The sequence below is a fragment of the Hirundo rustica genome, chromosome 1 (assembly GCF_015227805.2).
Source record: "Hirundo rustica isolate bHirRus1 chromosome 1, bHirRus1.pri.v3, whole genome shotgun sequence".
Lineage (NCBI taxonomy): Eukaryota > Metazoa > Chordata > Aves > Passeriformes > Hirundinidae > Hirundo > Hirundo rustica.
The window spans coordinates 77,642,984-77,665,430 of NC_053450.1; the positions used below are offsets into that span (position 1 = coordinate 77,642,984).

Consider the following 22,447-nt stretch of genomic DNA (forward strand, 5'->3'; position numbering starts at 1 on the left):
ACATTCGATTTATGTAAGATACTGCTATAGTACTGTAAGGTCACTTAAATAATATTGGAGCCCCTGAGCAGAAAGCAATGAGATAACCACACATATTTCATTTTCATATTCACTTAGCAGTCCAATATGAACCAACCTGCATTTCAGCAGGTAATTACTAATTCCAGTAAACTTGCTCATTTTAAAGAGATGTCACTAAGAAGGATGTTTCAAAGAAAAGAAGTAAGAATTATTAATAGGAAAAATAAAGATGCTTGTTCAAGAAATTGACAGAAATTGATTTCTGAAATTATCTTCTTAACTGATACTATTTTCTATGTACGCATGGACATAGGGAATATCTTATCATTATTTCAATTAGGACAGTAGATTCTTATCTGGAATAACATGACAGGCCGTTCTACTAAAGCATGGAAAGAGTGCTCTTCTTTTTGAACTGGAAAGTTTATTCAATTTGTCTTTATATTAATATAAATTATCTTGTCTATTAAAAGGAGATGCAGTAGGCCTGAATTCATTAAATTAATAATTAATATCTCACCACTAAAATAAATTTAATAGATTAATTACTTAATTATATTTTAAAGTATTCATGCTTATTTAGCACTATTAAATGTGCGAATAACTTGATAAACAATATCTTTTTCTTGTTTTGCAGAGGACTACATATGCAACCCTAAAATTACACTCTAATTATTGTAACGTCACAAAATCTGCCATTCCCATATGAACTATAGCCCAGAACTTTTAAAAATGTATAGGAATAGTTATGGATGTAACTAAAAGTCTGGAACCTCCAGTGTGGGCAATTGGTTCTTATGAGGCACATCTCTATGTTTGGAAGAATCTATTCAGTCATTGACTATGCTTATTGAACATTTGTATTGTGCTCTCAGTCAGGAACTAAACTAGATAATCAGTAAATTTCTTTTAGGGATCCTTGAAGCTATTGTTCATATCTTGTGAAGACAGAAAGCAGAAGGAGATTGACACCCATCTCACACTTCATGATTTGACTAATTTGCAGTAACATTATTTGATAAATAGAAATATATGTTTCTTTACTATTTAATATCTTAAAGTATAACAAGAAACAATCTTATACGTTGCTAAGATCTTTGTAATATTGTTGCTGCAACAGCAGAACATTATAAATACAAATATCTGAGGTTTTTTTCCACATTCAGTGCAATGACAAACGTTTCCCATCCTGCCAATGTCTACACTTAAATTCAAAACTGCAATGAATTAAGGTTTTATCTCTTATTTTGTAACAGTTGCAGCAATACTGCTGATTTGAAAAGACATATGTCCTATAGATTACCTCACTCTGAATATTTTGTTCAGAAAGACAGATGTACCTAGGAAGAGCTGTGTGGAACTAACATACTCCAGAGAGGATTTACCATGTAAGCAATGGAATTGGACTACAGGTTTCTCTTCCATTCCCAAAGCACGTGGCAATAGAAAGTGGGCTGCTATAGCTGCAACAAAAAGCACATAGTCTAATCTGAGGTTTCCTCAGAAAACAAGAGGTCCTGGGGCTTAGCTACCAATCAAATGTTGGCAGTTGCTGTTTGATGAGACACACTTGACACAGGTAGAGAACAAGAAAGGATTGATCCTAGATCAAGTTTATGGATGAAAAGACCTCATGGTTTGGGAAAGGTGGTCTACTGAATTTGCAGTTCAAACTTCCAGGAAAAGACTTCATGTACATTTGGGCATTTCAAAAGATGCTCCAAGTTAGAAGACAGTGGGAGGGATGTATATATGAAAAGGTGTGAATAGGAGAAGGGAGAACTATTTCAAAACACTAAAGATCTGAATAAAATATTTGCTCTACTGTTCACTAATAACTTTGCTTTTTGTTTTATTTTCTCTTTACAGAGAAGTTAATGATACTCTAAAAATATAAGCATTTCATGTTTTCTGGGCTTCCATGAATATTTGGATTTAAGAAAACTTACAATCCTACATGTATGGTCTTTGCAAATGTACATAATATCTAGACACTGACTCCTTCCCTCTCTTTTGACAGCCTCATTAGTACATTCTTATTTATAAAATTTCAGCAGAGTGTTTTGCTGCAGTTGGGAGGAAAACAATTAGTAATCAGTAGAGGCTATTGCAGGTAATTATTAATTACATAACTAGTTACTATTACACTCCACTGCCAAATACCAAAAGAAACTAATAAACAAAAATACAGAGCAATTCATAGAAAGCCATTCAATATCAAAGGATTTTGAAAATCTTAAAACTCTGGGTTATGCATGGAAAATAGTTTTGACATTCACAGCCAAAATTACATAGTTGAAGCAAATTTCTATGCAGTGAATTCACAATTTTTCCCCAGGGGAAAGCAAAACAAAACAAAACAAAATAAAACAAAACACAGGTCCTAGAGCAAATCAACAGATAAACTAGATTGTCGGTAGCCCGATGGAGGTGAGGTTGCTGCACCTCCCTATTTTTAATCCGCGATTTAGAAGCAATGCGAGGTCAAGCAGTGTTTCCACAAAGCACATACACAGATGCAGCACGCAATGGGTGACACACAAATAGGACAGCTCAGCACTCTAACATGAACAGCACAAACAGCCTCATTCTTCTCCAGCCAACCAGAAGGAAGGAGGGTTTATAGTTGAAAATATACCCACAAACTCAGCATGGATGTCTCCTGTAACTCGCTGTACTTGGTCTATCCAGTAGCCAACACCTGGACTTTGCACTTGGTGCCATCTGGGCATTCAGCTCTGAGGTCTGCAGCTGTCCTCCAGCTCCAGGTATAGACCCCATTTTTTTTCCTGGACGTTGTCACACATCTCCACTCAACTCAGCACACTTACTGATCCCCCACAGCCGTACACACTGAGTTCATCCAGTAACAGTACCTGGACCCCTTGGTCCCAATGCCATCCATCTGGCTCCCTGACTCCCCGGTCTCCCTTTGCCTCATGAATAGAGATACACAGCTACAAACAGGCCTCTCAAACCACATACCATACAGCTGCTCTGGACTGGTCTTGGCTCCTCTAACAGCTGACTCCTGAACTTTCTGGTCTGGACTTTTGGTCAAATGGATATCCATCACCCAAAACACTCATCCAGCTTGCTGGCTATTCTAGCCTGAGACCCTGTAGTAACACCACACTGGCACAGACAACCGTGTAATACACACAGAGTCCGCATTTCCCGGTTTGCTGGCACCAGACACACAGACCCCTTTGACTCATTGTCCTGCTCCAGCTGCTAGCACTTAAATCTCCACACACACATCCATACAAGAGGGAGACCTTTCACTCAGGAAATGGAGTTACAAATGGAGCATAATAAAACACAGAACAGACTGCTGATCCAGGACAGGGCATGGCCAGATGATAGTGGCTGAGCAAAGCCTGTTTGCATATGGCCGGCCCCTTTTATCCTCTTACCTCTCCATTTTCTCTTGCTTTTCTCTCCCCACTCCATCTCAATCTGCCCTTTCCCTGCCTATGGTCCTCCTTCTAGATATCCAAGAATAAGTCTACACGATCCTGTTCTTATCTGCATCTCATAATATGTGTCCCACAGCCCTGTAGGCAGGAGCTTTCTCAGTCTGAAGCGTGATCAGGGCAGTGTTTCTTTCCTTTTGATTCCTCATGATGGGTTTCAGCCCTGGCCCATAAGGCTGAGGCTGTCTGGGGTCAGCCTTAGGAGGAGCTCAGGCTCCAGTCTATTTAGGACAGGGGGTTTTACTCTCTCTGCACAGCACCCTTGTCCCATTTTGAGTATGTGGAGAAGAGCCAGAGATAAGCTGACAAAGCTGTTCTCTTGCCAAAACTACACTTTTTTTCCTACTCTAGAGTTTGTAATTTGGCGCTGTTCCCTTATTATACTTTAAATGTATGAATTCTATAGCCTTATTCTATAATCTTATTTAAATTATTCTAACCTAAGCTCCTAAAAATCCAAAACTTTAAAGTCTTCAGATATTAAGTTGTTTAAAACCAAGTATAGGAAGCACTAATCTAGAAGTAGCAGACTCTGAGTATTCACACTTGAGCTTGATATCTGTTCCTGATAGCTTCAAGAAAATTTACTGATCATGATAAGAGATCCTTAGGCTTCATAAACAGCATTCGGTCATGAATGTCAGGACCTTTCTCTTTCCCTTTTCCCCTCTTTTGGACCTCCTTTGTTGTAAAGGAAGATTTTGCATGGAAGTGTAAATTCAGAAGACTTCCAGGTAACGTATAGTTGAGCTGGAACTGAACAATTGAGGTAATAGGAAAAGTAGGTCACCGAAATGCTTGCAAATTCAGAAGAGTGATATTTTTAAAAATTAATCTTAAACCCCAAAAATTCAAAGTGAAATTTCACAGTGAAAAACAATATTCTTCAAGACTTTCCCATCTTTTCCAATATTCTTCTTCTTCCCATTTTATAATGCCAAATAAAATTAACTGCTATTCTACAATTATAAAAAGGCAACTTATAAAAGCAAAAAACTTTCTCCTGTTTTTTCACTGTTGCACTATTTTCCTCATTTTCACATTTTCATAGACAATGGTCTCAGAATAATTTTCATATTCTAGACAAATATCAAAAAGAGTTTAAGTTCATAAAGTGTTATTAAATCATTGTAAAAATCTAAGGCTTGATGAGTGAAAATATGCTACCATCTGTTGTTTCATTATAACAATACTATTTCTTGTGTTATACAGACTTGATACAGAGAATATCCATTATGATTATTCACTGACTGAATAGCAGCTCCAGACTACATGTCCTACACCATTATAAAAATAAAAATGCAGGCCATTGCCTCAGAGTGCCTAAACAGTTTTAGAAATATGAACTAGGGTAATATTTAGAAGTATCATAAGGACAAGGGGAGCATGAGGACTGTACCATTCATTTTCCATTCTAGGCCTTTCTATCATGAGTTCAAAAATTCGTAGAGCATTTTAGGCTGAGACAGACCTTCCTCTTAGAGTCACAGAGTTTGGTCTCCTAATCAAAGAAGCAGTGACTTCAAAGCTGTCTGAGATGGCACAGATACACGTCTCTTGTAATGAGACCAGGGTACACCTCCAAGTACCACAGAGATCAATATACACAAGCCAAGAAACTTACATGCAAAAGCAATAAAATTAAAACTATTTACACTATACTTATTTCACTTCATCACATTTAAAAAGTCATTATTATGCCCTACAGTTAGCTAGGGAAAACTAGTGTGTTCAATGTGCTTCATTTTTCCACCTCAGTATTAAAACTTTGATATAGAGAGGGAAAAACAGTCAAAAATTATATAAAAATATATTTTCTTAATTTATATTTACCAATTATTGAGGATTTCAGATACACATTAAAAAGGTATAATCATATTAATATCATTATCATAATAATGCTCTTCAAAATATCACAAACTAATAACAACTCCCATCCCCCAAAAAGATTTCTCCTCTCTTTAAATAAAACAGTTGGGTACTTGATACATAACTTATACTTTGTAGGAAAAAAAATAAATAAAAAAGGGTCATGCATAGAGTTTAAGCATAAATATTTCAGTTCATTCTACTTCTCAAATCACTCAAACCATAGAATGAATTTTCAGTTAAATGGCAAACCTTCAGTTTTAAAAAAACCACAAATTATAACAAGTACTTTTGGTATATCACGAAGTTTAAGCACACATCCATGTTTTAAGCACACATCCAATAATCCTCCCAAGCCTATCCTTCAGGCAAAACAAAGCATTGAAAATCATAATGTGTTAGGCATACTTTAGTCACTTCCTAAACAGAGACTTAAAAAGATGTAAGAGTGCTATTCCAGTTTGGCTGAATGGTTCACATCATGACATGATGCAGAATTAATTCTGTGCACAGCAGGCTTATTTTAGTACTCAGCAAAACATAGCAACTTATACATTTCATAGTGCTAAAGCAAGAAGCAGCCTACAAAAACAATAAGAAAAAAAAAGAGTAATATCTGCATTTTGTACATGGCATTTCATCTACCATTTCATCTTAATTAACTACAACATATTAGCTAAATCATATAATCAGAAATATAAAATACCCACCTGTTTTGGGGTCAACAGAAAAATATGGCTGTCCCTGAAGAATACTGTACACAACTCTGGCACTGTTTCCATATGTGGGGTCATCTGCATCTGTGGCTGTCACCTGCAGAACAGATGTACCTGTGTATAGAGGAAAATAAACATTAACTTGCAATAATTAAAATTTTCGGACAAATCTTTTCAAATACATTTTAAAAAACCTCTAAAGTCCTCACACTCTAAAACTAAGAGATTAATAACATTTTCTCTATTATCATTATATCATTTTTCAAGGAAAAAATAGTTACATCAATTTGAAAAAAAAGTCTTTATATATGAATGTTTAAATTGATTATATACATACAAACTTAAAGATAAACTACAGAGATGTAAACATAAATAGTAACTACCTGGCATGCATATTTACATATGCTCACACACATAGACCCCAAACTTTGATATTGACTTCTAAATAACACGTAGTTATGGACTTTGAGATTATCTTCATCCACAACACAAATTAATGTTGAAGTATTTAAAATCACTTGTATAAATGCCCCAAAATGAATAGAAGCTGCTAAAGGAATTAAAAAAAAAAAAAAAAAAAAAAAAAAAAATCTAGCTATTGGAAGGCATAAAAGATCTGAAAATTAAAAAACTGCTAGAACCTTGTTGGGGATGTAAATTAGAAAGAACAGTTCAAAAGACAATTATTTTTATGCTAGTAATAAAAACACTAGAAGAATAAAATCACAGTTTCTAGCATATCACTAGGTCGGATAAGTTGTGAGCAACTCTTATGAGAAAATAAAATGCATAACTACTGCACAGATAGAATGGAGAAGAGTGATTTTTTCATTTTAGTGTATTTTTCAAGGCATGTAATGATGAATCTTTGCTATCACTGCCAAACACTTCCCATAAGAAATCAGTAGGTGTAAGACTGCAAGTTAATAAAGGCTGAGACTCATTCTATTTGTTTATTATCTCCATGCAGACACAGATTTCTACAGGCTCCTTGGTCCAGCATTAAAATACCATGATAACAGAACAGGCTGCTCGTAACTCTGCATTGGAAAGGAGATTCTCATCTAAATTAACTACTGAAGTATCGTATCCACTCTGGGGTGTTCAATTTCACATTTAGTGGAGAGGAGAAGTATTTTTTTAAATTGAAACCCTTGATCTCCTTTACTTGTTGCACTTTGATTTGCCTTGTAGAACTATTTCAGAGCATGCTAAATAGATTTCTTCAGATGCAACTAAACCAGGAAATGTGCTCGAGCAGCACATCTGATTTATTCTGACTGCTAAGAGGCATGCAGTCTCAGAGACCAGGCAACAGCTAATCTGAAATAAGATTTCACAAAGACATATGGCATGGACATCAGTTTCTCATTTCCAGTTATTCAGCCTCTTAGATCAATTTCTATTTCACAGAAATATTTGTTAATGTGGTACACACCCTCAGTGTACACCTGAATTAGAAGTATGTAAAGTCATGGAGTCTCCCTTCAGATCCAGCAAACTAAGCATGCAAACCTTCACAGATTTGATTTCTAACCTCTCTGAGAAACTCTTCATTCATGTGTACCCCACTGACTTGGACACCAGGAGCTGATGCTTGTATCTCTACTGGAGAATTAGTAAAACTGTATGCAAATGTGTCTGCATGCTTAAATACAGTGCCTTCTCATCTCTAAAAAACTCAAGTATATACAGTTTCTTAGATAAACATATTAACAAACCAAGTTTAAGGATACCTGGATGACTCTGAAGTTGAATATTGTAATAAAATCAAGCTGGAGCTAGCTGTATGTTCATAACTATTCAGATGTTAATGTTAAAAGTAACTAAACTACTGTATTTGTGTTCATGTGGAAAGGAAAACGAATGTGAATTCAAGTTTGTGTAATTTTTCTTAAAATGTTCTAGGAATCAGTTCAGCCCTATTTATTTGCTATCTAAACATAGAATAAGTGGTCACTTCCAGGAACAGACATTTCCCCCTGCTAGTCTATGACATTGAAATGCTGTAATGATATATTTCTGTAGCCCAGTTCGCAAATAATTTCTGGTTTGAGAGGAACTTGTACAGTTCAGCCTTGTGGAATCACTGAAGATTAATAGGTTATAGATGCGCAACAATTTTATTTTATTTTGTAGTTGTGTAAAACAAACACATATTTATTCAACTGGTATAATCAGTCACCTATCAGAATTTACTATCCAGAATGCTGAGAAACCTCTCTATTTTTTGTCTATAGCTTTTCCTTTTTCCAGAAAAACAGTTACCAACAGTGGGAGTTTCCATTAGCACTCTTCCCCAGAATTTTAGGAAATCAAGATATGTCTTGAACTTGATAAACATATTTTGGCTATTTCAGAAAAAAAAAAAAAAGAGAAATATTGTGGTTTCATAATTCTCTCCTTCTTTGAAGACTTTCTTTCTCTCTCTGTATTTTATAAGAATCTTAGTGCTTGTATAACTCATTGATGTGAGTGAAAAGAAACAGAACCAGTGAAAGGCAGCATCTCACATAAGTAGCTGACAGGTCATTTTAACATGAATGGAATGCCACTGTATTAAAAAAAAAAAAAAAAAAAAAAAAAAAAAAATTGCCACAGTGAATTTTTAATACAACTGTATCTCTCTCCCAAGGAACACCTGATAATAGCAAGTTAGTATAAATAGTGGCAAAGTGTTTTCTTTCTACCTAAAAGAACCCTTAGAAGCACAAACTTTAACTCAGCCTCCCACCCTACCTCTCACACTCTCAGTCAGGGGAATGAGAGTTTAGCTCCTTGTGGAGTTAAGCCTCAGAGGTTTAACTTCTTCACTATCTCACACAAGCATGTTCAACATTTTAAAAGATATCCCCATACCAGCCTTTTGCCTGATTTGCTGAGCACCAAGGAAAGGCAGCTTGTGAAAGCTGCAGGTTAGAATGTCTTGGGGAAAAAAACAAACAAACAAACAAACAAACAAACAAAAAAAACCACAAACAAACAAACAACCAAACAAAAAAAGCAGAGAGGGAACTTTTACCTTCCAATGACCTCTTTCAGAGTTAGCATCATTCGGGCTCATCTGCATGACAAGCAAATCGCAGTTTTGGACACATTTCTATAATTTAGATGGAGCATAATTTTTTTGTTGTCGTGCTAGGTGTAATGAAGAATTTAGATGGAGAATTACATAGTACTGCTCTCTTGCTATTTTAAATGTTAAGGGGAAAAAAAAAATCACATACAAAATATAAGGGTCTAATTTCTCTGTACACCAGAGGAGAGATATGAACATCAGACCCATACCCTTGGTTATTTCTTTACTAGCTTACTGTGAAAATTCCTGTCTAGAAAACCTCAGTTTTTTGTCACTCCAGTTAGGCAATAAAAATAACTATTTTTCCCCAGCTAGAGTCTCTGCTTATTCAGAGTACAACTACCATTTTATATGCTTTCCCACTACATTTCAGAGACTACATTTTGGGCATTCTGTTTTCTTAGTTAATGCTTTATAAAGAGCTGTAAAACACAGCTGTATGCTCTGAACACCAGTTGGTAAGATTGGTCTTTTATTCTGGTAGGAAAAAAAGGATTATTCAGTTGGAGAACTAAATTGTATTTTTATTTCAAAATATCTCCATTTATTTTGTTTTTTTAATAGTTTACAAGAAATTTTTTGTGAAGTTATATCTCAAAAAGTTGAAAGGAAATACTGCAATTTGTCTCTCTGAAGACAAATTTTTAATGTTTAATATGGCAGTCTCATAAAATATATCTATTGAAAATGCAAATTTTTATGCATGATTTTGCATAATTGTCTGTACTATTAAAATCCAAATGTATCAATATTGAACAAAAAATTTAAAGGAAATTATAAAAATGTGAAGTTTAATAAACACAGAAGTTCTCTTCCTAATTAAAATAATTCTTAGTACTGTTTAAAAACACTGACAAGTCAACAAAATGTGATTTAGTTTCACAACTCAGGAAGTTAAATAGGCACTTCTAATAAAATCATATTTATGAACAATATTGTCTTCCAGATTATCTGAAATTATGACTACCTCACATTGGAATACTCTCAAAAAAAGTTCAGAAAAGTCTACGATGCCTATTAATTTATCAAGCAGAATTTATGGGGAATACTCTTCTTATCAGAGAATCACAGAATGGTTACAGTTGTAAGGGACATCAAGAAGTCATCTAGTCTTACTTCTAAATGATCTCAGCACTAAAAAATTAACATGGAGTGTTTCACTCATTTTGCAGCTACTATTAACACATATGGAAGTTTGATTGAAAAATATTCTTATTTTCTTATAATATACATAAAGATGACTTTCATAAACCTTAAAACAGAGCACAGAGATCTCAATGAAACTGAGCTTTTCATACTACAGAAGAAATAATTTCAGATATAAATCTTGGTTCTTGAGCCAAATTTTAGGGAAAAGTTTCATTGAAGGCATTGACTAGGCACTTTCTTTCATCTTTACCGGAATTGTACATAAAGCATAAATAGTATGTTTATTTTGTGTCGCAGTGAAAACTGTGATCTAGTATTTGCCAAAAAATTTTTAAAACTTTCCTTTCCCTGTCAGTGACTTGAAAAAAGAAAATCCATAAAGGTCCTGCAGCTTTTACAACTAGATTAAGTTCAAGTTGAGGGGAAAATACCACCTAGGATCTTGAGGAGACAAACAAGAACCTGCTGCTGAAACTAAGCAAAATAATGTAGATCAAAATTAATGCCAGTTAGCATGAGAACTGTTGCAGAGACAGTAACTTTGAAAGATCTTTACATGATAATGTAAAAAATCAGAAGAAATATTAAGCGTGGCCTCTTAAAAATTCACAGAATAACATCAACAAATTCAGTTATGTATAGACTCCACAGCAAAATGTCAAAAAACTGTGCTAATTATAGAACTAATAAAAGTAAGAGAGGTATCTCCATCATTTGACACAAAGAATGTATCCTGTGGAAGTAGTAATAGTCTTCCTGAAATCGAAGACAATAAAAATGCTTTCAGAATACAACAGATACAAACAAATCAATAGGAGAAAAAAAGAAAATAGAGATAATAAATTTGCAATGGAAATATAATATATAGCTACAATGGAATGCCTGTATGAGAGGATATGAAAATTCAGGTTTATTTGCACAACACAAAAGCTTTGTGGAATAGATATTTTAATGATTTGCCTCAAGTACAACCAGTAAAGTTTGTTTTATAAAACATAAGCATCAATTCTCTATTTTACCAGTAAAACTTCATTTGTTTACCATAATCCACTCTGTTTTACAACAAAAAATACCATCCAAGATTATTCAAATCATTATTTGGAAAACAGTAACATGTATGATGTAGTTGAATAGATTCTAATTACTGCAAAATTATGACTAACATTCATGTAAGAATGCTCAATATTGAGAAGATGAAAAAAAGGAAATATTTCATAAATTTAATTCAAATAAATAATTATTACATTAGCTACTTTTGATTTTGAAGATAATATTGATCTCTCTTCCACTATCTTTCCTCCTATGCAGAAAGTAAAATGCCTCTAAAGGTAAAGGAAATAATAAATTAAAATGGTTTCCATTAAAGGCAAGGAAAACCGAAGAAAGAGAAAGATGGAGTGACACATTTTTGGAAACAGTTGCTAAAGGAAATGAAATAGCCATTAAGACAGCATGTGGTGTAATGGGACATAACTGAGATAAAAGCTTAGATGATGCTGAAATGAACTGCAACTCTAACAGTAAAGCTTTGTGCCACAGTGAATTATCAAAGACAGTTGAGGAAGTCTTGTAAAGAGCTACAATATTCTAACTGGAAGCTCCATACACTCACTGTAGTAATTCACACAACCATGTATTGTTTGTGTTGTCCTGGATTTATGATATTAGTCACAGAAATACTGCAATTTTGTCCTTGTAAAAAATTCTATTGGCAATTTTTCTATTAGAGGAAAGTTATAAACTAATTTCAACAACAAAGTAGTATTAAATAAACTGAATTCATAGTGCAGTACTTCAAAGAATAAGACTATCTAAACTATGTAACAGGGAAAACCAAAGATTGGTACGTTTTTGAACTTCAGTTCACTGTATTAGAAATTTGATAAATAAACATATGTCTAAAATAATCTAGGAAAAAACTGTTCCTTTGTGTTTAATTCTGTGAATTGTATAGACTGCTCATGTAGACATCAGTGAATGCTATAAAGTGTGCAGTTGAATGAGGATATATGAATACATCTTGTTTCTTGAATGGAAACTACATTTTGCCAAAGAATGTATGTTAAAGCATTCAAGATTAAGAGTGATTCTTCTCTTACAACTAGCATGTGTGTGAGCATACTGTTGTTGTACTATGAATGTCACAATTAAAATACAGGGCTGTATCTCACGTCTTCTTCTCGTCTCTTCCAGACTCCAATATATTTAACATTCACTCAATGATGAGATGATAACTTCTATAAACAGTATTTATAAACAGGGCATTTGCACTTGTTGAAAAATTGTTGAATCAACAGCTTGTTTTCCTTACCCATTTCAGACATCTCTGGCACAGTAACAATGTATGGTCCATCTGTAAATTTTGGTGCATTGTCGTTGATATCCTGCACTTTGATAATGAACTCAGATTCAGGCTCGAGTGGCTTGTTTGTCCGTCTATCAATAGCCTGGGCATGAAGTACATAGTGTGTCTTCTGCTCTCGATCTAGGCTTTTGGTTGAATGGATGTCTCCAGTTGTGTCATCAATAATAAATATAGTTCCCGCCCCTTCTCCAGTAAGAATGTATTTGACTGATCCATCACCTTTGTCAGAATTGGAATGCAGCTGTTGAAAAAAACCCACATAAAATCACATAAAATTAATTAACAAATTTCATTAAAGATTATTGCACATAAAACTATAATATTACTGTTAGCAGCCTTTTATTTTGTTTTCACCCTTCCCAAATCTTGCCATAATTCCTCGTATGATCTTTCTGGCAACCCAATCATTTTGTTAAGGGTAGTTTTCCACCCAGCATAGTTAATTTTTTAGACTGGGATTTTTTGGGTTACCTATCTGTTCTAGAGAACTTCCCTAAGTCAAGAATATTCTAGTAACTATGATGGTTTTTGTTTTATTCGGTTTTGGTTTTAGTCCTTCTAGTAGTTATTTTACAGTACTCATTGCTTGAAACCCTGTCCTAACCACTAAACTGGATGCATTCCCACTAAGGATTGTTCACTGCAATGATGGTAATTCAGTCTCACCTACATTTTCCTCTGTGGCCTCAAGGACAGCATCATTTACTGTGAAAGGAAACTGCACAATGTGGCAGTAGCAGATGTCTGTCCAGGATTACTCTATCCCACAACAAAACACAGGCATTTTCTCTGGATTTTGTTTGTTTATTTTTAGCTAGAAAGTTATTTAACTTGCTAGTATTTAAATTATTTATAATTAAATGATGAAGTTCGACAGACTTTCAGCATTTTCATTGTTCGTAACACCTTGTGCTATGAAATATACATTAAATATATGACAATCTTCCTTTAGTACAGTAAAGTTTTAATTTACTGGGGGACTGGGTGGGGGAAGGAAAACTCAGGAAGTAGATTGATGTGTTAAAAGATAACATGAAATGGCTTCCCAATGCCTCTTCCTAACTTGACTTTGAAGAATTGCCTGTTTAAAATAAAAGTGAACTTGTGTTCTTTGATAAGAAAGGGTGATTTTTATATAAACTGAGAAGTTTTGTGGATTTGCTTTTTTTTTCCCTTTGAAACAACTTTGAGAACATAATGCATTTATTGAGGAGAACAATAAGAACAAAGTGATAATGCAGAAATGAACAGCCTCAGGTGTCATGCAGTTATACTGTGATGTGAAATCAGAAGGGAAACTTCTTTATTTTAAGAAGACATTCGTTTTTATCCTTATCCTACTGTCCTGAATATTTTTCAATATGTGCAGTGTGTCATTACTAAATTTTGATGCAGAATCTGAGCAAAACAGAATGACAGATATTATTTTTAATTCATAGGACGCAAGATGTTGCTTTCCTGTTTTCATTCTCAGTTCAAAAACCATAGGAGTGTGGATAGAGAGGGGAAAAAAAAAAAAAAAAAAAAAGGACTTGTACGGTAGAAAACATATATTTTTAACTTAAAACTGAAGATACAGAGGTGATGATATTTTCTCATACACTCATACATCTTTTTCTTTCTGGGTCTTTGTCTTGCCTTTAAAACTATATTCCTTAATATTTGTAAAAGGAGTAAGCATATAGTGCTTGATGAGATTTTTCATCTTTTCTACTAAATTAATGAAACTATGGTATTGCACATAATTTATGTCTTGTACAGTAGGGGTCTTGGAAGGGGGAAATTTAATAAATTGAAGTTTTTCAACTCATATAAATTTCAGCACAACTTCAGTCAATGCACTATAGACTTATCTGAGTCATGTGAAGCTCTGACTGAATTACCAAAACAAAACTGAGTCACCACTGTGAGCCCCCTTTATTTTTCTTAATCAAAGGAAGAAAGTAGCAGCAAAAGGGTCTGTTTAGCATGTTTATATGTATGTTTCTAGGGCAGCAGAACAGCCTTATAAATTTCGTTTACAGTAGTCATTGGCAAAATTAATCACTTCCTATCCTTAGAATAGCTCTGTACTCTATTAACAGAAGAATAATTCACTCTATATAAAACACCAAGAATCCAAACTTCCTACAAAGTCAAAACATTATTTGAAGTGATTTATTCCTAAAAAAAAGATAAGTGGGTGTTACCCTGGTTTTTCTGAGTTTTTTTAAGGCCTTTTTGAATTTCATAAATGGAGTCAGATCTTTTAGTTACTGTAGAATATTAGAGCAGTTTTCTACCTTTTCCCACAGATGTAACATAAACAAATCCTTTGTTTTTCATTCTCTGTCCTTTGTTTGCATATTTCTAACCTGAAAACAGTTGTAACTGATAATTGGTCCGGCCACTGAGGCTGAGGGGTGGAAACCCCAAAAAGCCAATCTTCTGCTAGACCCACATATGTATAAAAAAGTAAGAAAAAAACAAAGGGGTTTCTTCTCTCTGCTCTCTCAGCTGGGAGCTGGTTCAGAAGGACCTCTGCCTTGCGAAAATCTCTTGTCTGCGTGTGACTGCTTTGTGTGTCTCAGTGACAAGTGGGTATTCTGGTATTCTAGCATAGGTTTACTGATACCTCAATTTTTCAAAAACAATTAGAATTTCAGGATCCTTTTGGGATAAAATCAGCCCTCAATATTAGTGTTTGCTAACAGCAAAATGACAAATTTGATAAGTTTATGATACTATAAGGAGCTCTAAACTAAGGAGGCTTTCCATTGTACTTCTTTCCTTTTATCTCTAGTGATCTATATGTAAAAGCATATTCAGGTATATCAAAGAGAGATCCCAGCAAAAATCACTGCATCTATAACTGGAATTATGAACTTATGAATCAATTTAAAAATTGCTGGGTAAGAAATACAAAGAAAAAGGAACTGCTGTAGAATATAAAAAGCAAGGTTCTCCAAATATCAACATAGACACTCCATTCCAATACCATACTGCAGAAAGGCACATTCACAATTTCATTGTGATGGCACAAAATGCATGGACCATTTGGAAAATTAGTAATTTTAGCTACATTTATATTGTGAGGAAATCACTCTTTGTACTTGTCATCAGTGAAGAAAATATGGATGCATTTTGAGGCAGTGGATTTTTACATCTAAAAGTAAGAAAAGTTAAGAAACACAAAAGATACCCAGCTGATTTAACGTTCAACAAATTATATGCTATTGCTGCAAAACGTTGTGTTACTCAATAAGCTTCAACTGAAAAATACAGGCAAGAATATCATCAGAAGTAAACTATGTGCATATTAATAACCATTGAAAGCCTTCCATTTAAAACTGGGTCTTTTAAACTGCAGTTGTAAGGCAACAACTGAAAAGAAGTAAAAGCTAAAAGAAGTTCCTGCTTCCTTACTTCCAGATATGTCCTATATTGTTTGAAATATAACACTTTGATTTATGCCTTTTAATGTTGAATTTTAAACACACAGAGGACCATTTTGCATAGCAAAATGGCATTTTCTTTGTCAGTTGTTTATATTTCAGTTTTCCTTCAAAGCAAAGATTAAAGAACTATTTGTCTCCTTTAATTCTTCCATCTTAGTACAAATTGGTCCAACTAGGAAAATATCAAGACTCCTCTCAAATGCTTATTTGCAATATGTGTTGTGCTGAGAGAGCCCCTGGGAATCCCTGCTTAAGACAATGTTTACAAGATTAATGAGAGATTTATGTCCCAGAGCATGGTGCAGTTCTCTCTTTTTTCTCTGTACTATGAAATCATCTCCACAACAAGAAGACTACTCCACAAAACCATTTCCAATTAAAATAAATGTGATTCACCTATTAGGTTAGGATTTATATGGTTTGGGAGAGTGGATTTCTGCAGTGCGGCCTATGATAGTTTCTAAAAGACATTGAGGGAGAAAAATCTAGCTGGACAATTGTGGCCTTTCTCTCTGCTTGGGACTGCTATAGCTATTTCTCCTTTGGACTAGTTTGACACAGAGGAGAATGTTACTAAGCAATGCAAATGCAAACCAACTCATGTTTTGTTCAGACCTAACTCGTGTGACCTGGGGAAGTCATCTCAAACCAGCTCCCTAGAAAAGGTGTGGTCCACTCATGACCCACTTGCAGGTGTCTCCAGTGTCCCAGTGAGCTTTCTCACTCTGCTGATCTCTGAAGCAACATCTCCAATTCTCCAAACTGGAGTCAGTGCACGCTTCTGAATTCCCTGTGGAAATGTGGACTCCATTCTAAGTGATGTGCTGGTTTCTGCAAACATTACTGCTGGTTTGGCTATGCTTCCAACAAGAATATATCTGTTTAATATTCTGAATCTGTCTACAACCAGAAACTGCCAGGAAGTATTCAATTTTCATCCCTTTTGGTCATTATTCCTGTCTTTATTTCTCTGATGTTTTTTAGGGAAAGAAGAAGATGAAAATAGTAGCAAAAGGGCATATCAGAAATATCCCCTTTGTCAACCCAGCGGCCTACACTTCTTGATATATTTAATAACAAGTTGCATGTGGGAAGATATATGATGGTTCCTCAATCTTTAACTACCCATATCAGCAGTGTATGTCTTATTTTGCAGAACAGTAACCAAGGTGCCCCTGTTTTGCTAAGACTTCAACTTTTTTCTTCCATCAGTCCATTTAAAAGCTCATTTTCTTTTAGAATTCCTGCAGAAACTGAAGAAGAGCTACATTAATCAAAGGCATGATTTGCAGATACTTGCAAATATTTCAGTTAATGAGTTTTATTTATATGATTATGTTAATTTTGATACCATGAATCTTTAAATACTTTTTTTATGCACTAGCACATTAACTGCTGTAAAATGAATTCATAGATTGAAGGCTAATTGCCCACCTAGTACAATGTTGTCACTGTTTATAACTAAAAATGATCAAGTGGCTAAAGCCTAATCACAACCACAAATATCAGGTGGCTGCTGCTTAGTTACTGGCCTCATTCACTACCAATCAGCTGCATATATCTGCACTGTTTTAGCTGACGTTTAGCCATTTCATACATCCAAATATTTAAACATACCTACTTGTCAAGCAACTGACCACAAATAAGCAGAAACTACTGGACAATAGGAAAGAGGCCCAATGGAAAAAACCCCACACCAATAGGTACTACAAAGCAAATCCAAAAATTGAGAAGAAAGCCAACATCCTACTTCTACTGGGAATGAGGAATGTTAACAACTCACAGCGATCACCATGGTCCTCTGTACTTGCCTTAGGAAAACAAGATGCAAACAGGAAACCATGCATGACCCAGAACAGAAAAAAGCCTGGATAAGAGGGGGCAATTCTAAAGTAGAAGACTTGTCTGTTAGTGATTTAACTGCATGACTACTTCCGGTTAGCTTTAGTTGAAAAATCTGCATTCTTAGACTGTTGTGTGGGTGGCATTTTAAGTGGACCGCTTATGATTTTTACAGAATTTTTAACTGGATTACCAATAAATTCTTGATATATGATCTGAATATATCTTGTTCCAGAAATAAAAATATTATGAAGTGATTGCCTTATATATGAACTAAATTCAAATCCATGGTTGATTTGAAAAAAACAAGAACTTCTGCACTAACTTAATGAATTTAATCAGAGCAGAAGTGATTATGTACATAAACATTTAAAGTATTTTGAAATAACTTCAGATAATTAAAAATTATTATTGAAAAATAATAATAATAATAAATAATTTACACAGGATTCCAAAAGCAAAACTTGAGTTATGGTAATGACACTACCATTATGTCTTGAATAAATGTTGTATTCTGTTCAGAGAGCACCACTTGCTTTCAAGGAAAGCAGCAGAATCTCCACTTCTTAATTTTGTTTTCACTGTCAATCAGATTAACTTGACAATAGGGACCCAGCAAACACTCCTGCAGTAAAGTCTACCAGTGAGTGACTGTCCCAGAGGAATGACAAAATTATACGCAAACAGCATGAGCTCTGACCTTTAGCAAAACATAGAGGAATGTATTAAGTTACTTGCTTTTGTTACCCAGAATGGTTTATTGCCTAACTAAAAACATCAGAATGTAGAGATATATAAAGAATTAATGGTAGAGCACTAAAACACTGAGTAAAAATATTTTATTCTTCCCTCTAATAAGAACCGCAATCATACTGAGTTCCTTTGATGTTTATGTAGACAAAACATTTAATTTAAAAGAAATGTTACAGTAACTTATAAGCAGTAAAAACTGCATTTAATTTTTTTTTTTTGATAGTGCACATTGCAAAAGCAGAGTCTAGCTGATACTACTGAAATGTTCATTGTGTTTATGCAGTAAAAGAATAATCAGATTTGCTGCTGACTTCCTTCCCTTGGTCTGAGCTATAATATATATTTTAATGAAAGACACTGCTCTGGGCAATGTCACACATTTTGATGGAAACTTCAGAGGGAATCATTATCCCAGGAGATAACTGTACTATCCATAGCAGTGTCCACAAATTGACAAGAAGTTATTCCACATCCTTGTCAAACAGAGGAGGAAAATAGAAAACCACAATTTCCCCCATCTGCTGAATGAATTTTCTGAGATAGAAGAAAAATAATTGAATTGCAATCATCCAGGAAAAACACAACTGAAACAGTATTAACTTCACTATATAACACTATAGCACACAAACATCTGTTCTTGCAAGATGTTTCGGCTTGCAAGAGGCTTCTCTGAAGTCTGCTCCTTTGGTGCAGCCATTAGGAAGACTGTAATGGCAGAAGTATGTGGGTGCATAAGCAATGTTGTCTGAAACAATATCAGGCATACTAAAGCAACCACAAGTGGTCAACATTAGCTTCTAGTTTCTCTCTCCAAGGACTGAAAAAGGAAAAATAGAAGAAAAAAAGTAATTCTAAAAGAACACCTTTTTTTTTTTTTTTTTTTTTTTTTTTAAATATAAAAGTGTAATTTTCTTTTCAAAGAAAGAAAAACTGTGTCTCCATACTATGTGTCTTCCTTATGGAAGAAAAATAATTACTCTCTGGTGAAGTTTTCATCTGAACTATCTTCACAACAGTAAGCTTTCATTTCAGACATCCTTTACTTGGGCAAATGCTGTGATGGGCATAGAAACTATTCTTTTTTTTCCTAGCAAGGAGAATTTACATAGTCTATGGGTTTTAGAGGTTTTTAAGAGTTTCACAGACTTGAACAGATGCAAATTACTAAGAAATAAGAAAAATCATATTTGGTCTTCAGTTTTTAGCATCTCTTCACAATTACTGTCACGAAATCTCACTTTATAATCAATAAATGTGTAGTCATGGTGATTCCAAGACCCATTCAGTAGGACTGTAAATTTGACAATTTGAACCCAAGCGTCTTGATGGTACATTGCTACTCAAATAAGCCCTGACCACACATCATCACCATTGTAAGAAGAATGTTTTGCTTCTGATTGTGTTACTAAATCATAACAAGGTGGTGATAAACCAGCACAAAGCACTTCTAAAAATCTCACCATTCCTATAAATGAGCACAAGCAGTAATGGGAAATAAAAGCTTTTCAGTTCATGGGACTACTCTTGGGCACAGGTCCTTCAAACCTCTCACTTATTTAGACCACTGAAACTCCACTTTGTCTATAAATGCAGCTGCATTCAGCTACACAATCACAGATGCACTACACCTCAAAAATACCTAAAACAGTCCTAGTTACCAATATCGTAACTTGCATTTCCTGCTCAAGTAAGTCTGCTTTCATATGAAAGGATGTTTTGCTTAAGACATTGAAAAGGTCAAGGACAGTAAAAACAGTAAGTGCACATATTCTATGAAAAGACCCAAGAGATGCAAGAGTTCAGGGTTTGGAAACTCACTGTTGCAGTAAAAGCTATTCTTCACTGAAAAACATTGCACATTTGTGGCAATGATGGAGTAAAAGCATGTGTAAAAACAGTGTGTTTCCATACACTGTTTCTGCAGACTGTCTAGAAGTGCTTTTGACTTTGCTTTTTCATTTCTGGTGCTTGTTTGGTCAAGCTACTTTCACTGCACTTACTTACTTACTTACTTACTTACTTACTTACTTACTTACTTATTTATTTATTTAAAATTATTTTATTTGTACAAAGAGAAAATCAAACTCTTTTTTTTTGTGTCTGGTTCCGTCCCCGCACCAGGCGGGAGCTGACCTCTGGCTAGCTCGGGTCAACACAGCCACAGATGGTCCCAGTTCAGATGGGCACGCAGGCGATTTACCTGCTGGTCGGCTTCTCAGCAGCTGGACCAATAGTGTCCTGACAGCACAGCAGCAGAAGAAAAAAGGCTGGCTCTCAGCTTAGCAGGTTAAAAGATGTTTATTAGCTCAAGAGCTGAGGAGCAGAGAGAGCGCTCCGGGCTGAGAGCTCCGAGCTGAGAGGCTGAGCGGCTGAGAGAGTCTCTCCGCCACCTTATAAGCAGGGGAGGGGTTCCAGGGGGGTTACAACAAGACAACAAATCAGGGAATTCCAGGGGTAACAAGGTGTGCCCACCCCCAAGCCTCAGGCCACTAAAATCCAGAGCTAAAGGAATTCCCCCCAGGGGACCTATCACCAGAAGCCCTCTCCCTGAGATTTCGCAACCTGAAAGGGCCCCTCAAAGTGATAGACAGGCTGCCCCAGAGAGGGGGGGTGGGGCAGAGGGGATGTTACAAGTCAGGTGAGGAGTGGGAGGACTGACACAAAACACCTCATTATACAAACAACACAAAAAGGGTTACAACATTGGGGATACAGTGAAATGAACCATAACATAAACTTCTTATAAAAACCTAATAAAACAGTTCTGCACCACCACACTTTTTTTTTTTTTTTTTTTTTTTTTTTTTCTTTCCATTTCCAGTACAGAGGCAAAAAGGGAAAACATCCCTTGTAACAGGGTCTTCTTAAAAGAAAAGATATGTATCTTATACTGAACAGGAATGCCAACCTAAGGATTATTTAGGATTTTTCAATACGTGAAAAAGCTATTAGTTCTCTAAAACCCTGATCAATGAATTTTGTACTATGCGTGATCTCCATGCTTAGAGCTTCTCCTGATATTGAGAGTGATAGAAATAGCTCACTGCAGCACATAGCTGTAAGTGTAATAGTACTCAAACCCTTTTTGAAAGTACCATTTATTTGTTTGCTTGTTTGTTTGACAGTGACTACAGCTAATACTGTTTACTCTACGAAACATCTGAAGACAGCACATTAATTTTTAAGCTCTGGGAAAACAACTCTGCTGTGTACAAATATGATATTCTAAATTACTTCTTTTTACTTTGCTCTTCCTAAGAAATACTGTGGAGAGGGGAAAAAAGTGTGACTTTCTGGTGTAGTATTTATGAGCTGTGTAAAATCAGCTAGAGCAATTTTTTTTGTCAGGGACCTGATTACTTACTCAGTTACAGAGCTTGATTAGGAAAAAAATATTATGTGGAAAAGATCAAGGAGAGATAATTAATTTACCAGTTTTCTTTTATCTCATCCTTCCAAAAAACTTTCACACATTTTTCAGTTTGATGTTTTTGAGGCTAATTTGCTGAGAAATTTGCAAGACTGTGTAAAGAAAACAGGTTAGCTACTGTCCAATGGCTTCTATTTCAGGTGAAAAAGTTGTTTCATTCTGAAGAAACTGAAAAGAATGCACTACCATGTATCATCAAAGACTGCAGATATAATTGTTTAAAATTATTTAATCTCCACATTTTTGTGAACTCCCTATGAAAGCATATTAATGCATTTTCCAGGTAAAATAAATACATGTTTTCATTATT

At 34.9% G+C, this 22,447-nt stretch overlaps 1 protein-coding gene across 7 annotated transcripts in view; it reads right to left on the reverse strand.

Annotated features, from left to right (window-relative positions):
* The window catches only part of CDH18 (cadherin 18), a 530,347-nt gene that overhangs the window by 124,882 nt on the left and 383,018 nt on the right, over positions 1-22,447 (reverse strand). For all 7 annotated transcript variants that reach the window (XR_009208059.1, XM_058421421.1, XM_058421423.1 and 4 more), the window contains 2 exons: positions 12,622-12,916; positions 6,077-6,196 (listed from right to left, as the gene is read on the reverse strand). Coding sequence is in view for 6 of the 7 variants with exons in the window: in XM_058421421.1 (XP_058277404.1) it covers positions 6,077-6,196; positions 12,622-12,916 (415 nt within the window). In the remaining variant the exon portion in view is untranslated. The remainder of the gene's footprint in view (positions 1-6,076; positions 6,197-12,621; positions 12,917-22,447) is intronic.